We start from the raw sequence: 22,360 nt of genomic DNA, 5'->3' as shown, positions 1-22,360 counted from the left end.
ATTACATATGGATGATATTTTAATTATTGGTCATAATACTAAAAACAATTATAGATCTAACAAAAGAATTGAGCAACACTTTTGCTATGAAAGATTTGGATCTGGCTAAACATACTCTTAGTATAAGAATTATTTATCACAAGAAGAATATTAAACTTTAGTTATCTAAAGAAAGATATATGGAAAAGGTTCTTAACAAAGTTAACATGAGCAAGTCAAAACTTTATTTTTATTCACTTGTAAATCATTTCAAATTAAGTTATGAGAAGTATCCTATAAGTGATAAATATAAAGATGATATAAACAGAGTACCATATTCTTGAGTCATTAACAGTTTGATCTATGCCATGGTATGCATAAGGTCAGGATATTACTCATACAGTTGCTATGTTAGTTGATTTCTCTTTGATCCTATAAAAAAATACTAGGCAATAGTTAAATAGATTTTTAAGTATCTTAGAGGAATTTCTATATTATGTTTGTGCTTTGACATTAAAAAACTTATGGTAGTTGGCTACACAAATATAGATATGATCAGTGATATTAATTATAAAAAGTTTATCTTCGGTTACTTGATATCATTTTCGAGAGGTGTAATATCTTGACCTTCAAAATTATAAAAATATGTTAGTTTATATTTTACTAAAACCGAGTATATAGTTACAATAGAAACTCATAAAGAACTCTTATGAATAAAAAAATATCTACAAGAGTTAAGGGTCAAGCAAGAGAAATTTATTTTATATTTTGATAGTCAAAGTACTATTTATCTTAGTAAAAATCTAATTTTTCATTTCAGATTTAAGCATATCGATGTTAGATGTTAGGTATCATTAGATTTGAGATATACTAGTGATATAGTTATTGCATTTTGAGAAAATCTATATTGATAAAAATAAATTAGATATAGTGACTAAATCATTGTATTTAAAAATACTAATTACTTGTAGAGAGATAGCAGAGATGGAGGCTCTTCCGACAAGGGTGTGAGGTAGAGATTTGTTGGGTAGTATTTTCTATGACTTAATGGTGAGACCCATGAGTTAATTAAAAAATACTAATCCTAATCTTATATGAGTCCAGATGGCAAAGACCTAAAAAGTGACTATCATAGGAAGGAAAAGCAGCTTGATTTGTTGAGTAGTCTTATCTATGACTTAATGGTGAGACTCATGAGTTAATTAAAAAATCCTAACCCTAATCTTATATGATTTTCTGATATGCAAATAGATATCATATTCTTTGAATCGATTAGTGTATATCTTTAAATTTGCTTAATTTTTCTTCCTTTCTTGAAAGTCATTTGAGTATCTAGTTTTTATATGACATTAATATCCTCTGGTTAATCTAAAGAGAGTAATATTGTAATCCTATTATTTTATAGTAAAAGATTGATCTTATTTACTCGTGATCTTTTTCGACGGTTTTTTCACGTAAATCTTATCTCATGATTTGCTTAGTATTCTGTCACTCCTGCATTGATAAATTATTTATAACATATTTGATATTAAATTATTTCTTATTAGATTCGTATAAATTTTTTTGATATTTATAATTTTCATAATTTTGGAACTCCACATATCTAATCTTTCCCTAACAGTACAATAATCATGATTCATGTTACTAAGGTAGGAACTTGTGCTTCTGTATGGTTAACCAACTCAAAATATTTACGAAGTCCAGCTTGTCCACTGTTGTGGAAACAACTGTATGCCGTGCCCTCGGGGCCGACACGACTTGGTTCGGGTTCGAATGCGTGGGGATCTTGCACGGCGTTCCTCGGGTCAGCTGTGGTGGCCGGTTGCGATGGTCCGGGTGGGATGTAGCGTAGGGGAGTGAAGCCTCGCCACAGCATTGGGAAGGTGCAACCTCGCCCTTGTTCCTACACACAGGTCGGGTCGGAAGATCAGCCCAACCCCTCCGACGATCAAGTTAGATGATGTGAAAGGAGTTTTCCTTAGTCAAGAAGTGTCCCCCCCTTTCGTTTAGAACTCAGGGGTATTTATAGGGCGGTTTAGTGTTACCTAATGTGCCTGCCTGCGGGAGGCAGGATCGTACCTCTGATGGCGTCTGACATTGCCATTGACGTTGCGTGGGGAACCGAACTGCCGCAGGATATGGGCGAGCTTCGGTCGTCATCCTCCTTTGCCTCGGTCAAGCACGCGGGGTCAGACAACGATGAAGTCGTTGTCTGAGAGCGGATGACGTTAGCGCATGTCGAGTCAGCATTATTGCCCTCCTTGGACAGAGTGGCGCCCAGGTGAGGCCGACGTCGTGACACGTCATGTCGCCATTATTACCCCTATCATATTCTCCCCCCCACCCCGAAGAAGCTATGCGTCGGTTTTGCAATTGGGGGGAGTCCGAGGCATGGCTTTGTCCTTTGGTGTCGCAGTAGTCTCGGGCGACATGAGGTCGAGCTCGTCTCGGGCGGGCAAGCGGGAGCATAGAGCCGAGGAGCACGACGCAGGCGGACTGGCCACGCATGCGTGGCTTCGGCAAGCATGGAGCCGAGGAGCACGACGCAGGCGGACTGGCCGCGCATCCGTGGCTTCGGCAAGCATGGAGCCGAGGAGCACGACGCAGGCGGGCTGGCCGCGCAGGTATGTCTCGGGAACAGGGAGCCAAGGAGCATGACGCAAGCGGGCTATCCGTGCAGGTGTGGTCTCGAGCATCATGCGGCCGACGATCACGACGCAGGCGGGCAGACTGCGTAGGCATGGTCGCGAGGATCATGCAACCAAGTAGCGTGACGCAGGCGGGCTGGCCGCGCGGGTGTGTCTCGGGATCAAAGTGGCCGAGGAGCACGACGTAGGCGGGCCGACCGCGCAGGTGTGTCTCGGGAACATGGGGCCAAGGAGCACAACGCAGGCGGGCTGGCCGCGCAGGTGTGGTCTCGGGCATTATGCGGTCGAGGATCACGACGCAAGCGGGCAGACCGCGCAAGCGTGGTCGCGAGGGTCATGCGGCCGAGTAGCATGACGCAGGCGGGCAGACCGCGCAGGTGTGGTCGCGAGGGTCATGCGGCCGAGTAGCACGACGCAGGCGGGCCGACCGCGCAGGTGTGTCTCGGGAACAAAGTGGCTGAGGAGCACGACGCAAGCGGGCTGGCCGCGTTGGGTCGAGGTCGTACCTTCCGGTTGTAGACCCTTGCGGCCGCTCTTTTATAAGAGAGGGCTTTCAAGTGTGCGTCGGTTACTGCGATAGGGGGGCTCAGCGTAAGTAGGCTGCGGTCGAGGGACACCACTTAGACAGGCAAGCCGCTCTGAGGTGAACTCGGCAGTGTATGGTCGAGAAGCTCGGGGCAGGCAGGCTGCACTGAGGGACACCGCTCAGGCGTGCAGGCCGCTCTGACGTGACCTCGACGGTGTATGGTCGAGAAGCTCGGCGCAGGCAGGCTGCACCGAGGGACACCGCTCAGGCGTGCAGGCCGCTCTAAGATGAACTCGACAGTGTTTGGCCGAGAAGCTCGGCGCAGGCAGGCTACGACCGAGGGACACTGCTTAGGTGGGTAGGTCGCTCTGAGGCGTGTCTCGAGAAGATGGCGTCGAGGAGTACGACACAAGCGGGCTGGCCGCGCAGGTGTGTCTCGGGCATCAGACCGAGAGGTGTCTCTCGGGCGACAGGTTGCCCTGAGGGGGGACTCGACAATCTTCGGCCGAGTTGTGTGGGTTTAGAAGGGTTTAAGCCGGGGCTAACCTTGAGCCGGGAGGTAGCCAGGTAGAGGCTGAACCTTCGCTCGGAAGAGGCTGAGGCAAGGCTTAGACTTCTTTTCCAGGGACTATGTCGGGTGGCCACCGCGAGTGCTTAGCCTCTCTTATGGAGCCTGTGGTCGGAAGTCGTCCCTTCTCGTCTCGGGCGCCCAGGCCTCGGCCGCGATGTACCGGTTAGCCTACTGGAGCATCTCTAGCACCGTAGTGGGAGGTCGCTCCGCGAGGGACCAGAGGAATCTGGAAGGTCGCAGGCCTTTCATGAATGCCTGCACCAACAGAGAGGGGTGAGCGTCCGAGAGCCCTCGGATCTGCGTCGTAAAACGGTTCACAAAAAGGGAGAGGGGCTCGTCCTCCTTTTGGTTGAGTCCGAGGAGTAACGCCATGGACGGCTTCGGTCGGGCGTAGGCTAGGAAGCTGAGCTCAAAGTCCCTGGCGAGCTGGTCGAAGGAAGTGATGGTCCCGGTCTTCAGGCCGTTGTACCATGCGCGGGCCGGCCCCCTCAAGGTCATTGGGAACACCCTGCACATCAAGGCGTCAGAAGCCACATATAGCGCCATTTGGGCGCGAAACGCGGCTAAGTGGTCCGCGAGGTCAGTGGCGCCGTCATAGGCGTCCAGCGAAGGGAGCCGAAAGTGTGGTGGAATCACTTGATCTTGTATTTCGGGTGCGAACGGGGACCCTTGGTGTCCGTCCGCTCCGTGCTCTCCTTTTGACCTGCGAACCTCCTGTTGCACTTCGTCGAGGCATTGACTAACGAGGCGCAACTGGGCTCGTAGGGCGTTCGTCGAGTCCGTGGATAGCACCTCAGGCTCTGGGCGACTCGACGTGTCTTTCGTCTCTCGGTTCCCGGGCCGGGCGGTTCGGTTTCGAGGCGAAGTAGGGAGCTCGGGAGGTGGTGCATGAGTCCGGGTAGGGGGCTCTCACTGTTGCAGAGGCTGGGTTACATGTGGGGGCGTCGGCTGGGAGACGAGCGGGATGATAGTCTGCACCACGCCCGCCAGTGCTCAGACTTGACGAGCGAGGTCGAGGAAGACTTCGGGCGAAACAGGCGACGGGCCAACGGGGGCATCGGGTGGCGACAAACCCGGGTCGTTGAACAGCCGCTAGTGCCACTCTGATGTCGTGGTAGGGCGTTCGTCTCGGGGTTCATCACGTAGGGGATGTTCCTCTGGGGTGTCGCTCGGACGCAACCCCATGGCTGCGGGTTCGCCAGAGTGGATCTGCTGATCACTCGACATTCGGGGCCCTCCTTCTAGCGCCAAAATGTTGCGGGAAACAACTGTATGTCGTGGCCTCGGGGCCGACACGGCTTGGTTCGGGTCCGAATGCGCGGGGATCTTTCGCGGCGTTCCTCGGGTCAGCTGTGGTGGCCGGTTGCGATGGTCCGGGTGGGATGTAGCGTGGGGGAGTGAAGCCTCGCCGCGGCGTTGGGAAGGTGCAACCTCGCCCTTGTTCCTGCACACAGGTCGGGTCGGAAGCTTGGCCCGACCCCTCCGACGATTAAGTTAGATGATGTGAAAGGAGTTTTTCTTAGTCAAGAAGTGTCCCCCCCTTTAGTTTAGAACTCGAGGGTATTTATAGGGCGGTTTAGTGTTACCTGATGTGCCTGCCTGCGGGAGGCAAGATCGTACCTCTGATGGCATCTGACATTGCCATTGACGTTGCGTGGGGAACCGAACTGCCGCGGAGTATGGGCGAGCTTCGATCGTCGTCCTCCTCTGCCTTGGTCAAGCGCGCGGGGTCAGACAACGATGAAGTCGTTGTCTGAGAGCGGATGACATCAGCGCATGTTGAGTCAGTATTATTGCCCTCCTCCTCGGACAGAGCGGCGCCCAGGTGAGGCCGACGTCGTGACACGTCATGTCGCCATTATTATCCCTATCATCTGCCATGCAATGGTTCCACTATTTTTGCAATCTAATGAAAGTCATTTAGATTTTGCTTGGAATCTTAGCAAACAACAATCTCTCCTGCTGCTTTGTTTTTGCAGTAATGTATATGTTCCTAAGCACCACCTTTGTGGCCCAAAACTCTCAACATGATCTCTAACTCAATCCTACTTACAGGAACAACAAGAAAAGAACAAAATTTGAAGCTACAGGAAGAAGAAATGAAACATTATTGCATTAACCCACTGATTGAATAGACTTTGAATAAAAGATCCCATGCATCTTATCCATTATCATTTCAAGTTCATGACATTAAGTTCCATTTCCCCTTCTTTCTTTTTTTACTATATACATTATTTTCCTTTTTGAAGCAACTATAATTAATTTTGCAGTTCTCATACTGTACATTTCAATTTTTTCCATTCTCCCTTTTTCCCGTAATACCAATTTGTTTCATATTAATCATGTTAAAATTAATATGGTCTCGCTTAACCAATGCCATGGATCATAAATATAGTACCAGATGATGAAGTAACAATTAACATCCCGAGGTGGAGTTAGTGCACGATCCACAACCTATATTGGCACATTTAGCCCTCCGCCTTCCTCATTTTGTTCACTAAAAGCATATCACCCTAACATTGAAAACATTAAAGAGAGATTAATATATCTTCAAAATTAAAGAAAAAAAAATAAATTTTGATATTGATATGGGAGTATATTTTAGATAAAAACAAGATTGAAACCTTACTACATCAACTCTTTCAAACAAAACGATTCAACGTCTTTGTATACCAAAGTGTCTAATAGGTTGATTCACATGATCTTAATCTGTCTCGAGATGATATAATCTAAGAAACCTTGACACATCTCATATCAATTGTATGCTCTCCAATAAAGACATGACACAAGTTTTAAAAGGCTATAATCTCTTAACAAAACGATGTGTCTCGTCCTCTTGTAAATCTCAACCTATAAATTAACTATACCTACCAAATATGTCAAAAAAAAAGCATTAATCATCTCCATTTGTGTTTGTTAATGCATTGCACCAATCGATATGATAGATCTTATGTACATCATTTAATATGATAAAAATATATACTTAATCGGACCTATATTGGATTAAGATAATGTTCATCCAAACCGAGATATGATGTGTGCGGATGAGAGGTTGAATTGAGGGCGTTTATGTAATGTGTTTGCATCCCTGCAAGAAGTGGCTTTAGGACTCCAACATGAGACAAGAGAGAGCCTCTTCTCGTTCCCAAAGAGTATGCTGAAGTTAATACCGTTTAGAAGGGAATTGTTATCATTTTTATGTAGCCGACAAAAGTATTGCCCCATCCATGTCTTGAAAGGTTAGATGTCACTTGCGGATGAGCACTGCCTCGAACGCATGGCAAATCAGCTGACGAGATGACTGTGATTTCACCCCCATTCTCGTGCGTCAAATAGCACGCCACAGCTTCACCTTTTCTTCTTCGCTCAACACGTTTCGAGGTGTACACCATGCGAGTTGACGCTTCCCCTGGTTGCGAAGAAGCTATTATTAATGGCGACAAAGCTTAATCTCCATCTATCATCTCTCTTTAACAGATAGATTGCCCTCCTTACGGGACTTCATATTCCTACGTTCATTTGTGGCATCCTCTCATGGTCATTATACAGGATTACACACGTACTTGGCTGTAGTACTCGACTACTTCCATTGGCAAGAAACCATAAATGACAAGAAGCGTCCTTGGAAAATATTCTGTGTCTATTTGGCAAAAGACCCACTTTTTTGTTCATCTATGAGAGTGTCCGATGGAAAAAGACCTGCCGCTGCGATGAAGTCGATTCCAGAAGTAATATATCTCTGGAGAGAGATGTGTATGTGAACTTTATGTGGGATTCAAGAAATCTAGATGTAGTCTGTGGTTATCCCACCAAAACCTTGTCGATCAAGGCTCCTCCACCTAAAATTAAAAACGACATGGCATCTACAATCCCGAATCCCTTTATAGGCTTGCGTTTGCCTGGTCGTTCCATGCACACAAACCCAACCTTCTCGGTAGAGAGAGAGAGAGAGAGAGAGAGAAAGAAGCAGCAGAATGGAGCCTTGTTCATGGCGGGCTCTCATCTTGGTGTTCTTCCTGCTCCCATTGCTGACCCAGGGAAGGACTCGACACTACAAGTTCAATGTGAGTATGATCTCCTTCTGAACGCGCCGGCATTGATTTCATTCAGGAACAGGACTCGGTTGCGTTTGAGTTGGATTCCGTTCATGGAGACCAAAACAAGCAGTACTTAACCGTATGGACATACAAACGCGTGTTGGTCCATAATCTATCAAACGTATAATCTACATTTATATATGGATGTCCGGCTTCTACGCAGGTGGTGGCTAAGAACTTCACCCGGCTCTGCTCCCCCAAGTCCATCATCACCGTGAACGGCCGATTCCCTGGGCCAACTCTGTACGCGAGAGAAGGCGACACGGTGGTCGTCAAGGTCGCCAACCACGTCCAGGAAAACGTTACCATCCACTGGTGAGCCGTCTCCATCCCTTCCAACGAGCTCTCACCAACTCACTTCACCAAACGCCTGACATGAACTTCCCTTTTTAGCTGCGTTGCGCACCGTTTAAGCAAACCGTACCGACTTTCCTGTCTTCTCCTTCCTCTCTCTCCTTCCTAATGCCGTTGTGTGTTCGACGAAATGCTTCCCGCTTCCTCTCCGTCGAACGCTCTCACTGTTTTTGTTCGCAGGCACGGGGTTAGGCAGCTCACGACGGGCTGGGCTGACGGCCCAGCCTATGTAACGCAGTGTCCGATCCAGCCGGGCCAGAACTACGCGTACAACTTCACCCTCACGGGCCAGCGCGGCACGCTGCTGTGGCACGCCCACATCATGTGGCAGAGAGCTACGGTCCATGGCGCCATCGTCATCCTCCCCAAACGCGGCGTTCCCTATCCCTTCCCCGCGCCTCACAAAGAAGTCGTCCTCATCATGGGTATCGGTTGAACTCTGACTCGGTGCTTCATATTTACGTGATGCAGACGTTAACTTGCTGCTTGAACTTGATCTCAGCGGAGTGGTGGAAATCGGACGTTGAAGCCGTCATAAACGAAGCTCTGCAGTCAGGTTTCGCTCCCAATGTGTCCGATGCCCACACCATCAATGGCCACGCGGGGCCTGTCTCCGGTTGTGCTTCTTCCGCACGAGGTGATATGCGAACCATCGTAGTTTGAACAGATGAATGCATGCCTCGAGGCGTCAAGGTCTGATCATGCTAAACTTTCCGTGTCCGCAGATGGGTTCACGTTGCGAGTGGACCAAGGCAAGACGTATCTGCTCCGGATCATCAACGCGGCACTCAATGACGACCTCTTCTTCAAGGTCGCCGGCCATCTGATGACCGTGGTCGAAGTGGACGCCACCTACACCAAGCCCTTCACGATCGACACCCTGCTCATCGCCCCTGGCCAGACCACCAACGTCCTCCTCACCGCCGACCAAGGCGCCGGCAGATACCTGGTCACCGCCTCCCCCTTCATGGACTCGCCGCTCGTCGCGGTGGATAACAGCACGGGGACGGCCACGGTGCAGTACACCGACGCTGTCTCTACGTCTGCCATCGCCACCACCAAGCTTCCTCCTCGGAACTCCACCTCCTTGGCGTCCCAATTCATCGACTCCCTCCGCAGCCTGAACTCGAAGCAGTATCCTGCGAATGTGCCGTCCACCGTGGATCACTCTCTTCTCTTCACCGTGGGTCTCGGAGTGAACCCGTGCCCCGCCTGTACCAATGGGAGCCGGGTGGTGGCGGCCATGAACAACGTGACCTTCATGATGCCCACGACGGCGCTCCTCCAGGCGCATTACTTCAACATGAGTGGGGTGTTCACCAATGACTTCCCCGGGCAGCCGCTCATAGCCTTCAACTACACGGGTAGTGGCCCCAACAACACGCAGACCATGAACGGCACGAGGCTCTATCGCCTTCCTTATAACGCATCGGTGCAACTCGTTCTCCAGGACACCGGAATCATAGGACCGGAGAGCCACCCCATCCATCTACATGGCTACAACTTCTTCGTGGTCGGAAGGGGCGTCGGCAATTATGACCCCGCAACATCTCCCTCCAAGTTCAATCTCGTCGACCCCATCGAGAGGAACACCATGGCCGTTCCCGCCGCCGGATGGACCGCCATAAGATTCAGGGCGGATAACCCAGGTATTTCACACCATTGCTCCTCCTCTCTTCCTCTCTACTCCGTGAGAACATTGGACACGCTCCATGACCACCGGGTGCGTCGATGCAGGTGTTTGGTTTCTGCACTGTCATTTCGAGGTGCACACGACATGGGGGCTTAAAATGGCGTTCGTCGTGGAAGATGGCAAAGGACCAAACGAGTCCCTTCAGCCACCCCCCAAGGATCTTCCAGCTTGTTAGGCAAGTAGCTTCCGGACGCTCTCTCTCCCCCTCTCTCGTGACCAAGGAAAGCTGCATGTCCCGATGACCACAGCGGCGATTGTCAGGTTCCGAGCGAGAAGGGTTTCTTCTTTTTGTCGTAGTTGTGTTTGCAAGTGTGACTACACGTATGTATGCATCTCTTGCACCTTTGTTATTTTTCTGTGGTAATGTGTGTTAAGTAGTCAATTTGTCTGTGGATCCTCCCACCCTTTTGATTGTACTCCAGACAACTTGTGGAATAATAATTCAAGTGCAACAAAATGGCTTGTGCAGTTTTGCTTCCTCATCTTCTTTGACGCTTTATTTCTGAGCCAACAACGGCTTTGTAATTCTAAACCAAATAATTTATTCGATAAAAATGAATTAAAAAAAGGGTTGTAATCTAATGGATTGGAACAATAAAACTCTATATATATATATATATATATAATACCAACAATATAATTATTTTCATATATAAGTACGATGGTAAAGTTGAAATTCCGGTCATCAATAAGATATATGCGAATCAATCATACTGTTAGTAGTCACAATACATATATTTAGAAATTTCAGCCTCGTTTGAACCCGGTCCAAAAGATCAAGTGGTAGTTAGCCCAGACGGTTTGGTTCAAGATGGAATCGTTCTAAGGATCGTGTGGACCGGGCCATCGTCAGCGAAGTCCATATTTCTCGCTCTCCGTCCCGCCTTTCCTCCCCTTTCGCCTCCATCGTCGCGATCATCGAGTCCTCCGATCCAAGTTGCCGGCGCCTCTGAGACTTGAGTCTGCCTCAGACCCCCTGCTCCGTTGTCGACCTCCTCGTGGATCCTCTTCCCTTCCTTTCTTTCTTTCTTTCTTGTTCTATTTATGCTCGAGTTCCGGATGCATCGCTGGTTTCTCGTTGACAAGGGTTTGATTCATCTAGTCCCCGCTTCCGTTTACTTCTATTTTGGTCTCGCCTCTTTAGCCTTTGTCAGATCTGTCGGTACTAATTGATCCTATGAAACTTGTGATGGATGGATACATGTTTTCTGGTTCGATCTTATGGCTCCAAAGAAATCTAGGGCATTATTAAACTTGACCATGATTAGAAGATGTTGTACTGAATGCCACAGAGAAATGGGAAGCATGAAGAAGGTACCGCAATCACACACGCTTTATGCTCATCTCTTTTGTCTGTGTACTTGTTGTCGTGAAGATTTGCCGGTTGTTTCACGTAAGGCCTAAAAATTTCTTGGTAACAAGGAGGGGGAATGGGGGATCATGCTTTGTAAATACGTAGGCAAGAAATGATTTGTTATGTGTTGAGAAGTAATTGAGATGATTGAGGGCTAGTATCTCGCATTAGGAAAAACGACCATGGAAACAAACTAATCTAGAGACGAACAAAACTTGTGTTGTTGTTCATTGGCTACGAGTGAAGTTTAAGAAGATCTTGATTAAATAGCAAACCCTAGAACTAAAAGGAATTAGCTAAGGAAAATTTTGAAGGACTAAGGATTGGATAATTAAGAGGAACTGGGATCCACAGAAAGAAAAAGTATCTGCATTATCTGCTTGCACTGGTCTCGTAAATGCATGAATATACTTGTTTTAGTGATATAGTCGTCCTTTATCAGGATGGTACAAGTCAATCATGTTCATGAAATTGGAGATACAATCGAGTGGGGGGAATAAACGCCTCTTGAAGCGGTTGAGAAATAGACAATAAAGATATTGTGGTCCGCCACTAATGAACATTATGTAAATCATACAATATACACCACAAAAAGATCACCAAATCGAGTTCAATAGGAACAGTGAGAAAGTACATGATAAGTTGTTACATTGGGTGATATAGCATTGTGAAATTTTCATGTAGCTGACAATTTAGCCAAAGCTTTCATGTCATGGTTTGAGGTATTTTGGTGGCATGTAGTTGGTTTAGCGAAATTTGTTGCGATTATTATTAACTGGTTGAGAACCTCTATATTTAGACTCTTCAATTTATTTCTTCAGCTTGTTCGCATATATGTGTGTCTTTGTTCTTTCCAATTGAAACATAACATCATGGAATTAAAAAAAAAAAACATACCAGGGAATCATTATATTTTTTAGCTCCTTAATATGAAATCCAGGCTACACCTCTGTCCATGCATTTCTTTACTTCTTTTGTTGAAGGTCTGATTAATGGAGCCTATGAAGCTAATACTTAAAACCATCTTTTCTTACTAGTTTCTCTTGGAAACTACTTGCTTGCTGAGTTGAAAAAGAATATTTTACCTGTGGAGGTTGATGGTCCATGTGGGTGGATATCTGCATCATGCTGCTTTCAATACTATGAAAATATATTGATTTATACACCTGACAAATGGGTGCATCTACCAAAGATTATGCAACCAAAAACAGGTGTACCATATTCTTGTATTCCTTTTGTTTACCAATTTGCCTTTTGGTTTATGCTTCGTCAAATTTGAAGATAATGCAGTTTCTTCACTTGTTGCAAACCTGACAGTAATGTGTGTGTGATATCCTTAAGGGTATGGAACAAATTTCATGTTGTACTTTATATTTTTGCTTGGTTTTTTGGCCATAAAATAGCATCTTGATCTAGTAGTAAATTCTATGCAAATTGATACCATATTCACTGTTTGTTAATTCTTAATATGTTTTAAGAAGTACACTTCTGCAGTAACATGAATTTGAAGCAACTTGCTTGCCGTGTCATACACGGTCTTGAGTGTTGATTCTCAGTGCATACATGTGTATCTTTGTAATTTGTTAACAGGGGCCAAAAAGACAGACTGGAAGACATGCATATTAATACATGCATTTTATACGATAAACCAAATATGCATGTGTATAATTTCTAAATATATGTATGTGCATGTGTTTAAGAGTGTTTGCACACTGGAACTACAAAAAATTGTTGCTAGTGGAAAGAAAATAGTTGATTGAAGGAACATGGATTGATAATTTCTTCTAGCAGAATGAATATTATTTAAAATCATGAAGTCTTCTACTTATTGAAGGTATTGAAGAAACCAATATAACTATATGATGTTTGAAATGAGCTGATATCAATTAATACTACTAGTCAACCTAAGAAAAAGTAGTCAGCTGTGTGGTATCAATTGATATCACTACTCAATGGAAACAGGTTTTGATTTTGTTTCCCAGCTGTTAGTTCTGTTCATAATCTTGCATTATGTTACTCGATTAAGCTATTTGTCTTTCCCTTGATTTATTATGTTTTATTTCTTTTCTATGATGAATCTATAGTTATAGACCAACTTTCAGAGCCCAGAGTAGAAAGGAAAAACACTTTGTGCAACTTATAAATTAATTAACAATTGAAGACTTTCTAAATCTGTGCTGTCATGCATTTAATCAGTGGACATGGTTGGTAATTGACTTTGAAAATTAGAGGACTTGTGGTGTAATAGATCCTCTAATTACATTGTTAAGGTAATAAAATTTATTACATCGACAGTGCATGTGGAGTTGATGTATGCCAAAGCAAATTATTATGCTCGGGTCATGTGTAAATTAGCCAAAAGATTTGTCCCCTGACATGTTTTTTTTCTTGGTAGTGCATGTTTCTTTATGTAGAAAATTCATTAGTTAATAGGAAAAATTGAATTTTTGTTCCAGAATAGTAGCTTTTGATATATCCAAATAGTTTGCTTGGATTCCGCTAAATCGACTTGTTTGTCAGTGCCTGCAGTCGATATAGGGTCGATTCCCACACCTTTTTTTATTCATTCTCTTGTACCACAACCTGTGTCTAGGACTAGTGACGAATGTTTATATGCATGTTTCCTGGGTATACATATCACTAGTTGAAGAAACAATTGCTTGTTTGAGCTGGTTCTGTAAGGTTCATGAATTTGTGAAAGGGACGTCCTGGCAGTTTCTTCTGGTGTGGATTGAGACTAGTACTCCTAGTCTTTGGCATTTCATCTAGCCTATTAGATGGAACATTTTAATAGGTGTCACATAGAAGTCAAATTAATTTAGTGTAGATGCTGCAGTTAATAATGTTCAAGTCTTTGGTAGCAGACAAACTGACGGCACTGTTGATGATGGCCATTTTAATTTTGATGTTTTTGTTGGTAACGCCACTCGGAATAACAAATTCCAGGTAAACCACCAATTTGAATGCTTTAAGCTGCGGTGCAGACTTTGTAATACTCCATGACATTGTCCACTTAATAAAGATGAAAACTATTTTTTATGTCACATATAAGGTTGACTACTGGAATTCAGATGTCAAAGAAGCTTATACTTAATTAGATGGTTTGACTGGTTGCTTGATATAAGGTTATATTTTTACAAAGAAACCGATTACTGGAGAAAGAGGGGGGAAATGTTTGCACATAAGTGCTTCAAATCCCAATTTATTAAGCATTTAGTTATTTGAATTTCATTAATACTAACCATAAGGAATAATGCAAAATAATTCATTTTGTCATGGTTAACACTTTAATCTTTTTGATGATGTTATTAGGCTCTTTTTTCCTTGCAGCCATAGTTGCTAACATTTCTGATGATTGTGACAAGAATTTTCTTCTTTATTCCGAACAATAAAGGTAAGTCGACTTTGCACTTGATGATCAAATAACATTCTTATTAACTGAAAGTGGATATGATTGCATCTGCACAAATTTGTTGGAGATGGATATCGGTATTTATATCCTTGTTTAGGTACTCAAAATCTGTTGGACACGAATATCAGTCTGACTTTAGCTCCAGTTAACATTTCATTATTCAAAATATGCTAGGTTAATTCTTTTATTAGTGTAGGAAGCATTATTATTTGATTGATATTTTTATGTTGATTTATTTTATCTTTTTTTTACATGTGCTTTAACGTTTTCTCATCAAAGATGCTCACTTATTCATCTAATTATATGTTCCTACGATATGGAGATTTATATGCATCAAACTATTAATTTGAATATGTATATGTCACATGTCTTGTCAGAATTCATAAACATCCGTGTCTTTTCCAGTGACGTTATTACATTCGAATTTATTGTTTTATCCGTCCTTTAAGGCAATGCCAACTTGTACTGCATCCTTATCTGGACAGTATCAAGATTGGATACTCTAGTGTCAGGTAGTGGGCTGCTGGGTACAAGTGAACCTTGATCTCCATCCTCTCTCTCTCTCTCTCTCTCTCCATTGGGCCATCAGATATTTTTTTTTACCTCATTGGCTGTTGCGCATGAAAACAATATATTGATTGATTCAGCCAAATGTAAAATTTAATAAATGATAAGCAATCCATAGCAGGAAATCATGACAAAAATGGACGGTCGGATTGTGCGCGTTTCTGCGAAAAGTAATCCTTCAATTTGTTGAATATGCTTACTGTATAATCCTTTAAATAACATGACCGTGTTAACAGGTCGACATGCTCCGACGAGTGGGAAGTAGCACGGATGTCGCTTGCAGCCAAATAGCACTTCCTTTTACGAAGCTGCACGGTTGGGAGGGGAACGAAGCAATCGCGTCAACCGCGCATTGAAGTCGGTTCGAAGGCTCGGCTGTGCTGGGAGCGACGCGTGGATCAGGTTCACGTTTTAACCGCGACCCGGGGCACGGCCACGCCACTCACTGTCAACTACCGAACCCCCGTGAAAGGAAATAGACGCGTGTAGCGAGCGGTCGACAGTAGACCAGGGACCGAGGGGGGCATGCAGATCACGTGAGGGGCAAAAAACCGAGCGCAGCCCAGGCCGCGTGCTGTGTGTTCTAGTGGAAAATTTTCTTTTGTTTGTGAATTTGGTGTCTTGAGAAAACAACTTGGTGGTATGTCTATACAGGAGAGAGCCAACAGCTGGCCCTTGACTTGAGGCGGCGCAGGATCTTTAGATATCTCATGCGGTCAAAATGAGCCTCGACTGAAATCGGAGAGCAACTGCACTCTTCTTGTGTGGGAGAGAGGAATTTGGTTGCCAGCCTGCGTCTGTTGTTTCCTATGTAGTTGCCAAATAGGTTCCGTCTGAATTACCATTGGGTGACTCGGGACATTAGGGGTGGAAGGCGAGGGCTGGCGGAGATGGCAGTTCAAACTGCCGAGACGTGCTTCCAATGGTCGCGGATGTCGCGCGCCAACTCCCTGACGCCCTCCCCCGCCGCCTTCCCTGCCGCGGGCCCGTCCCTCGGCTGCAGAAAGCGGCAGGGTTCGGCTGTCCATGTCCGCGATCGCGTCCTCGCCTCGCCCTTCCTCGGGGCCGTCTCTGCCAAGCTGTTGAGGGTCCGTTTGCTGGACATTCGCAGGAGGCGAGGTGAGAAGCGAGCGCTGCGCCGAGCCTTCAGCGGCAGCCTCCAGCGCTTCGAGGCAGAAGGTGACGACTACCAGGAGGAGAACGATGAGCTGTTCATTCAGAAGCCCCAAGAGTTCGCTATTGAACTCCAACAGCAACGAGGTGGTGGCTATGAAGAGGGTATCGAGGAAGCTGCTTTCGTCTCGCCTGCGTCGTCCTCTGATTCGAGCCCTAGTTCTTTTTCTCTGAGCGTGTCGACGAAGCACGAGCCGTTGCGGCTCCCCGTCTGGCCGGAACCGCCGGACTGGCTCGACCAGATCGTACCGGCGATCGTGGAGAAGAACGCGAACAGCGTGGAGCTGCCGCTGTCTCTGCGGATCATAAAGCGGAAGAAGCGGTGGGAGGATGGTTGGTTCCGGGAGGCGAGTGAGTCGCCCTTCTGCTCCGTGAACCGGGCTTTCTCCTCCATGGTGTTCATGATCCGCGAGCTCCAGAGCTACACGCTCCAGATGCGGGAGTTTATCTCCAGCGAGGACCTCCAGGGGATCCTCGCGCGGGTCCAGCGAGAGATGAACTCTTCCTTCGTCTGGCTCTTCCAGCAGATCTTCTCCTGCACTCCGACCCTGATGGTCTCGGTCATGCTCCTCCTTGCCAACTTCACCGTCTACTCCATGGGCCACCTCGACGCCGCCGCCATGGCTGCGCCCAATCCACCGGCACAGTCACTAGTCGAGACGACAGTCGTGGTGGAAGATCGTCGTCACCTGAACCATCACGATCGCTCCTCCATCAAGACGTTCTCTTCGATCGGGAGGACCGCTTCCATCGGAGGGAGCGGCCCGGGCGGCGGTGGGAAGGCGAAGCCGGTCTCGGGGGCCACGGGCGATGGGCGGTCGGATGACGAGCGCTTCTCGTATCGGACGAGTTTCGCCGACGGCACTTCAACGGCTCCAAGGGTGGTGGACATCGAGGAGAGTGGAGAAGGAAGAAGGGGTGATGGCGCGTTGGTGGCGGCGCCGAGGGCGGAAGAGGAGGTGAGGGTTTGGAGAGGAATACTGGAGGAGGTGTCGAGGTTACAAGCGAGCACGAGGGACGAGGCGCTCATGGACCAGGAGACGCTGTGGCGGCTCGTGTCGCCCGTCACGGCCGAGCCGGAGCCCGACGACTACTCGGAATACTTGCGGACCGAGATTATGTACCAGCAGACCCTGTCGCAGGACCCGGAGAACGCTCTCCTGGTTGCCAACTTTGCTCAGTTCCTCTACCTGGTGCTCCACGATCACGACAGGTAACCTGATTAGTTCCTCAACGTACATACACTACCTCTGTTTTTCCCGCTCGGAAGCTATTCGTCGAATTGCATCAGAGAGTAGCCAAAGCAGTAGTAGTAGTAGTCTTAAATGTTTGATAAGTCCGAAATCATTTTACTCAGAATAGGCAGCATCGTTGCAGAATCTTCTATTGATTCTGCTTCTTTTCCCGTGACACCCAGCCCTGTTGATGTGTAGAATCATCAGTGCAGAATCTTCTGTTGTGGGACGGTGGAGTAATCGATAGCTAGAGTGCCGGAATGAAGAGGACTAAAACTGGTTTCTGGACATGTGACAGGGCGGAATACTACTTCAAGAGAGCGGCGGGGTTGGAGCCGGCCGACGCGGAGGCATTGAGTCAGTACGCGAGCTTCCTGTGGCTGGCGAGGAAGGACATGGCGGCCGCGGAGGAAACCTACTTGCAAGCCATCGCTGCGGATCCCAGCAACCCCTTCCACACCGCCAACTACGCCCATTTCCTGTGGAGCACGGGCGCTGAGGACACCTGCTATCCTTTGGACACCGACGACGCATGGCAACAGTGACATCAACCCATACCAAGAAACAAACGACGCACTGCTGTCTCGACGTGTAGTGTCTGTGTATATATATACATACAGTTTGGCGCATTGCATTAAATAAGCTGATGATATATATGTTCGATAGATCGATCAAATTTTCATCTCGATGTATAGCGAGTGTGTATATGTACATATATTTTGGCGCATTGCATTAAATAAGATGACGATTTAATCGAATGACAAATTGGGTAGAATTCTTTTTCCTCGTCTGTTCAGCATCGTTTTCTTGCGATCAGGAGCAGGAAATTGGTGGCCTGCCTTTGTGATCTATTCGACGGTGATGTGTTCCTCCTCCTTGACCTGTGGACAATTTCCATCATGATTAAGCCACTGCAAATTGTTATCGGCAGAAAGGGAAGCTTGGATCTGGCATTACTGTCATCTCTCTCAATGCTGACAGTGCCCAGTGTGTGTGTGTGGACTCGGGCACTGCTTGGTGAAACTATCCATAGGAACGCAGCTGATTGCGTCCTGCCACGGTGAACCACCTTAGTGGAATTCCATATGGATATGGAACTCCATCGCCGACCATCGAATGATCCGACTCCAACTTCATGAAACCGAGGCGGCTACTTGAAATTTAAGAGGGCTTCGATGTGGGTCTTGTTGGGGCACATAGATATTATGATGTCCATGGGCCTCTTATGAGGCCCGACTCATCTCAGTATTATCACTGCCCAATGCTTGGCTCCTACATCCGTGTTTCATATTCATTATAGTTTTGGATTTCCAGAACTAGATTGCTCCAAGGATAGTGGATTAAGAACATTAAGGTTTGATGTTCTATATACTATCTTATGATTTCGGTGATAGGAGGTGGTGCTAAGAGAAAAATACTTTTTAAGATTCTTCGGGTGGTTGATCTAGAGAGGATGGACAAGCGGTTCATTTCTAATTTGAGTTCATATTTATACTTTTTTTATTATTATCATAGTAAAAATAATTATCCTTTCATTTTCATTATCGGTGAGGAGTGTTGAATCTTGTAAATTATGCGTTCATTATTTTCTTTGGATTTTAAGGACTATTGTATCGTCTAAAATAATATGAAATGGATGGTGCGTACCAATTTAGGCTAGGCATGGATGAGTATGTGAATCATCCCGTTTCAAAAGGTTTAAATCAACTCAAAAAGTGTTGAGCTCGATACAACGTAGTATTTATTTCTTTAATAATAAAAAAAAATCTAAAATATTGAATTAAGAATTAGAGTAGTCGCTGCCCTCTTTACCACCACCGCTGTTGTTGTTTGACTGCTATCGTTGTCGTTACTATTAGACACACTATCGTCGTCTTTCTTTTCTTCACGTTCCTCTATTGTCCCTTTTAGAAGGGTTATTATTGAGCAGAGCAATCTACGTGTGCTTCCACAGTAATGTCATACATAATAATGATAGGCTTTAGCAAAAGAACTACCTACACCGAATTCGGATTCCTTGAGCCAATCATAGAACAACTCACTGGCCGCAGAACCACTACAGATTGGGACAAGAAGAATTACACGGGAGATTAGGCAAATAGGCCATAAACTAATCCTCCTCTTTCGGATTCCTTGCCTTTCTTTTCTTTTCAGTGGTCCGGGAATCCAGATGAGTGCCGGAGTGGAGTGACATGGAAATGGGAGTGATGGGTACGAGACATGAATGTCTTGACCGATGACCGACGAAGCTCGACTGGGCTCATTCAGATGGATGACGACGACGACTTGGAATTAAAGAATAATGGTAGGAGGCAGAGAGCAGTCGGTCTAATGGTTATGAACATTAAGAATAGAATGCCGATTGGATGAACATTGAACGCGAGTGCTTTCTTTGACCGATGTCCCGTTTCCGTGTTCTTCGTGCTTGTTTTCCCCACCCAGCGTATAGTCGTCGATATGACTGATCAAATCCGCCCAATGTTCGAGTAAGTCGCACTTGTTAGGATGGAGAAGCACTCCATGTTTTCCTCGTATATTGGGTATTTGGCTGGACCACTTCATCTGGTTCTTGCATGTTGCATGCATCATTTTGGTTTTGGCTGGAGCAGATGTAGATGATGATCAATGGCTTGACCCCAGCAGCTTCGGCTACAACAGTGAAACGGACCATCTGCGGCCACTAAAAGCTTATGGTGGGCACGTATCCTTGTCGCCCATGAACAGATGGCGAGGACGAGGACGAGGACGACCTCTCTCTGTTGCCTCCTCTCGTCACTACCTTCTCCGGATTGATCCACATAGAGGCTAAATGAGGTTGCTTGCGAGGAGGCCGATGACCTCGCCAGCATCCGTCCACTGGTGCTGTGCGCATGAGTCGTATTGTGGCACCAGACTCGAAATGTAGAGTGGGTTTCTTTCCCTGCTGGCTCCATCGATCGATCGATGATCTACACAGGCTAAGCATTTATTGTCGCTTGTACTGCTCTTCTCCCTCGTTCTCAAGGGGGCCATAAACACGCATTCTTCTTGTTCAGCTCCGAGTCTATAGCTAGCTAGCATGGGACATCTTCACAACGTAGCTTCGAAATTAGATTCATCGGAAGACAAGAAGGAAATGTGGAGATCAACGAAGAAGGAAGATCCCCCCCCCCCCCCACCATCCGTACACTATAAACAATGCATAGGTGGTGGCCATCGACCGCGTTCCACGTCCACGACCACGGCCAGTACAGTACTGGTGAAGAGCTCAAGTAGTAGGCACAGCTGTAAGAGCTCGATACAGACGAAGGCCATTAATATTAACTTGTTATTATGCGAATGAGCTTGCGGTTTAGTGCCTTCCTCGCATCCCCATACGACCACTGTCGAGAACAGTGTTTCCCTTTGGTGCTTTCTCAGGGTGGTGTTCATGTTCAGAGTCTGCAGATTTCAACTACAGTACTGCCCACCTCTCCCCCATACTCTTCTGCTGTTGTTGTTGTTGTTGTTGTTGTATAACATGATAACATCAATCAACAAAAAGACATTATGATAATTACACTAATTCGATTCGATTTTAGTTTACTTCTCACGTCAATCCTAATTTCATCATTGACATAATGCCCCTCTTAAACATATAATAATAATAATTTAAGTTAAAGTTAATTAAGTATTTTTTTTTGTTATATTATAAAATTAGATCGGTTTGTATAACCTATCGAAAATTGGTTCATTTCAATTTTTCAACCCTTCGGATCTAATAATTGAATTACATCGATTAAATTACTATTTATCGTAAGTAAGTGAGAGTACGATGACTCACGAGGAATTATTCATTTTAGATAATCCTTTTTTCACGATAGAAAGGAATAGTTATGCTTATAAGTCAAGGTCTCATTGACCCTCCTACTAGTACTAATTGATAAGTTATTAGTTTTGGATGAATTCATAAGGAATTATTGGTTTTATATGAGTTCGTATGATTTTGTTATTTGAACGAGCCGACACCTCAATATCACAACTAAATCAAACCAATTGTTATCACGTCTTAGATTCTTCGTACGAGCAACACATAATTACTCTCTATAATCATTGTCGATATCGAAAGTAATGATCTTCAGAATCAACTATAAAAGGATTTCTGACGAACATTCCCACCGATATCAAATAAAAAAAATCAGATGGGACACAAATTTTATAGGTTTGATGCTTTCATGATCAAATAAAAATAAATTTCAGCTAAAATTAAACAAAGGCTTCACCACAAAATGAACGAACATAGCGAGCGACAAAAAAATACGATACATACCCTTCACAGCTTCGTCTCCTCAAGTCATGTGATCGATCTTGCAAATGCTAATAGTCAATCCTCCTCAGAGACTTTTGATACTGCGACAGAAAAGACACGCTTTAGCATCAACATCAAGTTGCCATGCACATGCCTTTGTCGACGACCGGGACTTGCTACATAATTGTCATCACTCTTCGAACGATGCCATCGATGTGTCTTTACCTCCTAATTAAAGTCTCTCCCACCTCCCTAAATAGCTATTGCAGGCAGTAATGGCCTCACGTCTCCAATCACCGAGCAAGTATGTGTAAGAAAAGACAAGTTAATGGGGGCCATGACACCGTCGGGTGAGTCAAAAAGGAAGAAAGAAAGGAGATGTGCGAGTGCCGCTTTGCTCGGAGCCGAAGGATAACGTGGTGTGGTACTCTTGTTGTGGTGTGTTGTGGCTGTATTATTATTAACAATAGAAAATGATCTATAA

The 22,360-nt window shown here is 45.6% G+C and overlaps 3 protein-coding genes across 3 annotated transcripts; 2 read left to right on the top strand and 1 right to left on the bottom strand.

The window, feature by feature from the left end:
• Window positions 1–3,892: 3,892 nt before the first annotated feature.
• Window positions 3,893–4,270, bottom strand: LOC135627606 (uncharacterized). Its single transcript, XM_065133731.1, has one exon. The coding sequence runs from the start codon at window positions 4,268–4,270 to the stop codon at window positions 3,893–3,895; it is 378 nt and encodes a 125-aa protein (XP_064989803.1).
• A 3,367-nt stretch (window positions 4,271–7,637) lies between these two features.
• LOC135627137 (laccase-22-like) lies at window positions 7,638–10,336 on the top strand. Its single transcript, XM_065133131.1, has 6 exons — window positions 7,638–7,788; window positions 7,985–8,136; window positions 8,356–8,600; window positions 8,678–8,812; window positions 8,901–9,824; window positions 9,913–10,336. Exons 1-6 carry the CDS (start codon window positions 7,699–7,701, stop codon window positions 10,041–10,043), a joined length of 1,677 nt encoding a protein of 558 aa, XP_064989203.1. The 5' UTR covers window positions 7,638–7,698; the 3' UTR covers window positions 10,044–10,336.
• Window positions 10,337–10,735: 399 nt separating this feature from the next.
• LOC135626886 (uncharacterized) lies at window positions 10,736–18,384 on the top strand. Its single transcript, XM_065132689.1, has 3 exons — window positions 10,736–11,182; window positions 15,438–17,587; window positions 17,908–18,384. The coding sequence occupies exons 2-3, from the start codon at window positions 16,092–16,094 to the stop codon at window positions 18,152–18,154; spliced, it is 1,743 nt and encodes a 580-aa protein (XP_064988761.1). The 5' UTR covers window positions 10,736–11,182; window positions 15,438–16,091; the 3' UTR covers window positions 18,155–18,384.
• Window positions 18,385–22,360: the final 3,976 nt, after the last annotated feature.

Source organism: Musa acuminata, chromosome BXJ2-11 (assembly GCF_036884655.1).
Source record: "Musa acuminata AAA Group cultivar baxijiao chromosome BXJ2-11, Cavendish_Baxijiao_AAA, whole genome shotgun sequence".
Lineage (NCBI taxonomy): Eukaryota > Viridiplantae > Streptophyta > Magnoliopsida > Zingiberales > Musaceae > Musa > Musa acuminata.
Note: the sequence above shows the minus strand (reverse complement) of the source record. Positions and strands in the feature narration are given on the sequence as shown.

Bases quoted from the DNA above. Each gene is read 5' to 3' on its own strand.
- LOC135627606 (XM_065133731.1), bottom strand. From the start codon at position 4,270: ATGGCGCTATATGTGGCTTCTGACGCCTTGATGTGCAGGGTGTTCCCA.
- LOC135627137 (XM_065133131.1), top strand. From the start codon at position 7,699: ATGGAGCCTTGTTCATGGCGGGCTCTCATCTTGGTGTTCTTCCTGCTC. The intron at 7,789-7,984 runs GTGAGTATGATC...GCTTCTACGCAG, and splicing joins CTCGACACTACAAGTTCAAT to GTGGTGGCTAAGAACTTCAC. The intron at 8,137-8,355 runs GTGAGCCGTCTC...TTTTGTTCGCAG, and splicing joins GAAAACGTTACCATCCACTG to GCACGGGGTTAGGCAGCTCA.
- LOC135626886 (XM_065132689.1), top strand. From the start codon at position 16,092: ATGGCAGTTCAAACTGCCGAGACGTGCTTCCAATGGTCGCGGATGTCG. The intron at 17,588-17,907 runs GTAACCTGATTA...GACATGTGACAG, and splicing joins GTGCTCCACGATCACGACAG to GGCGGAATACTACTTCAAGA.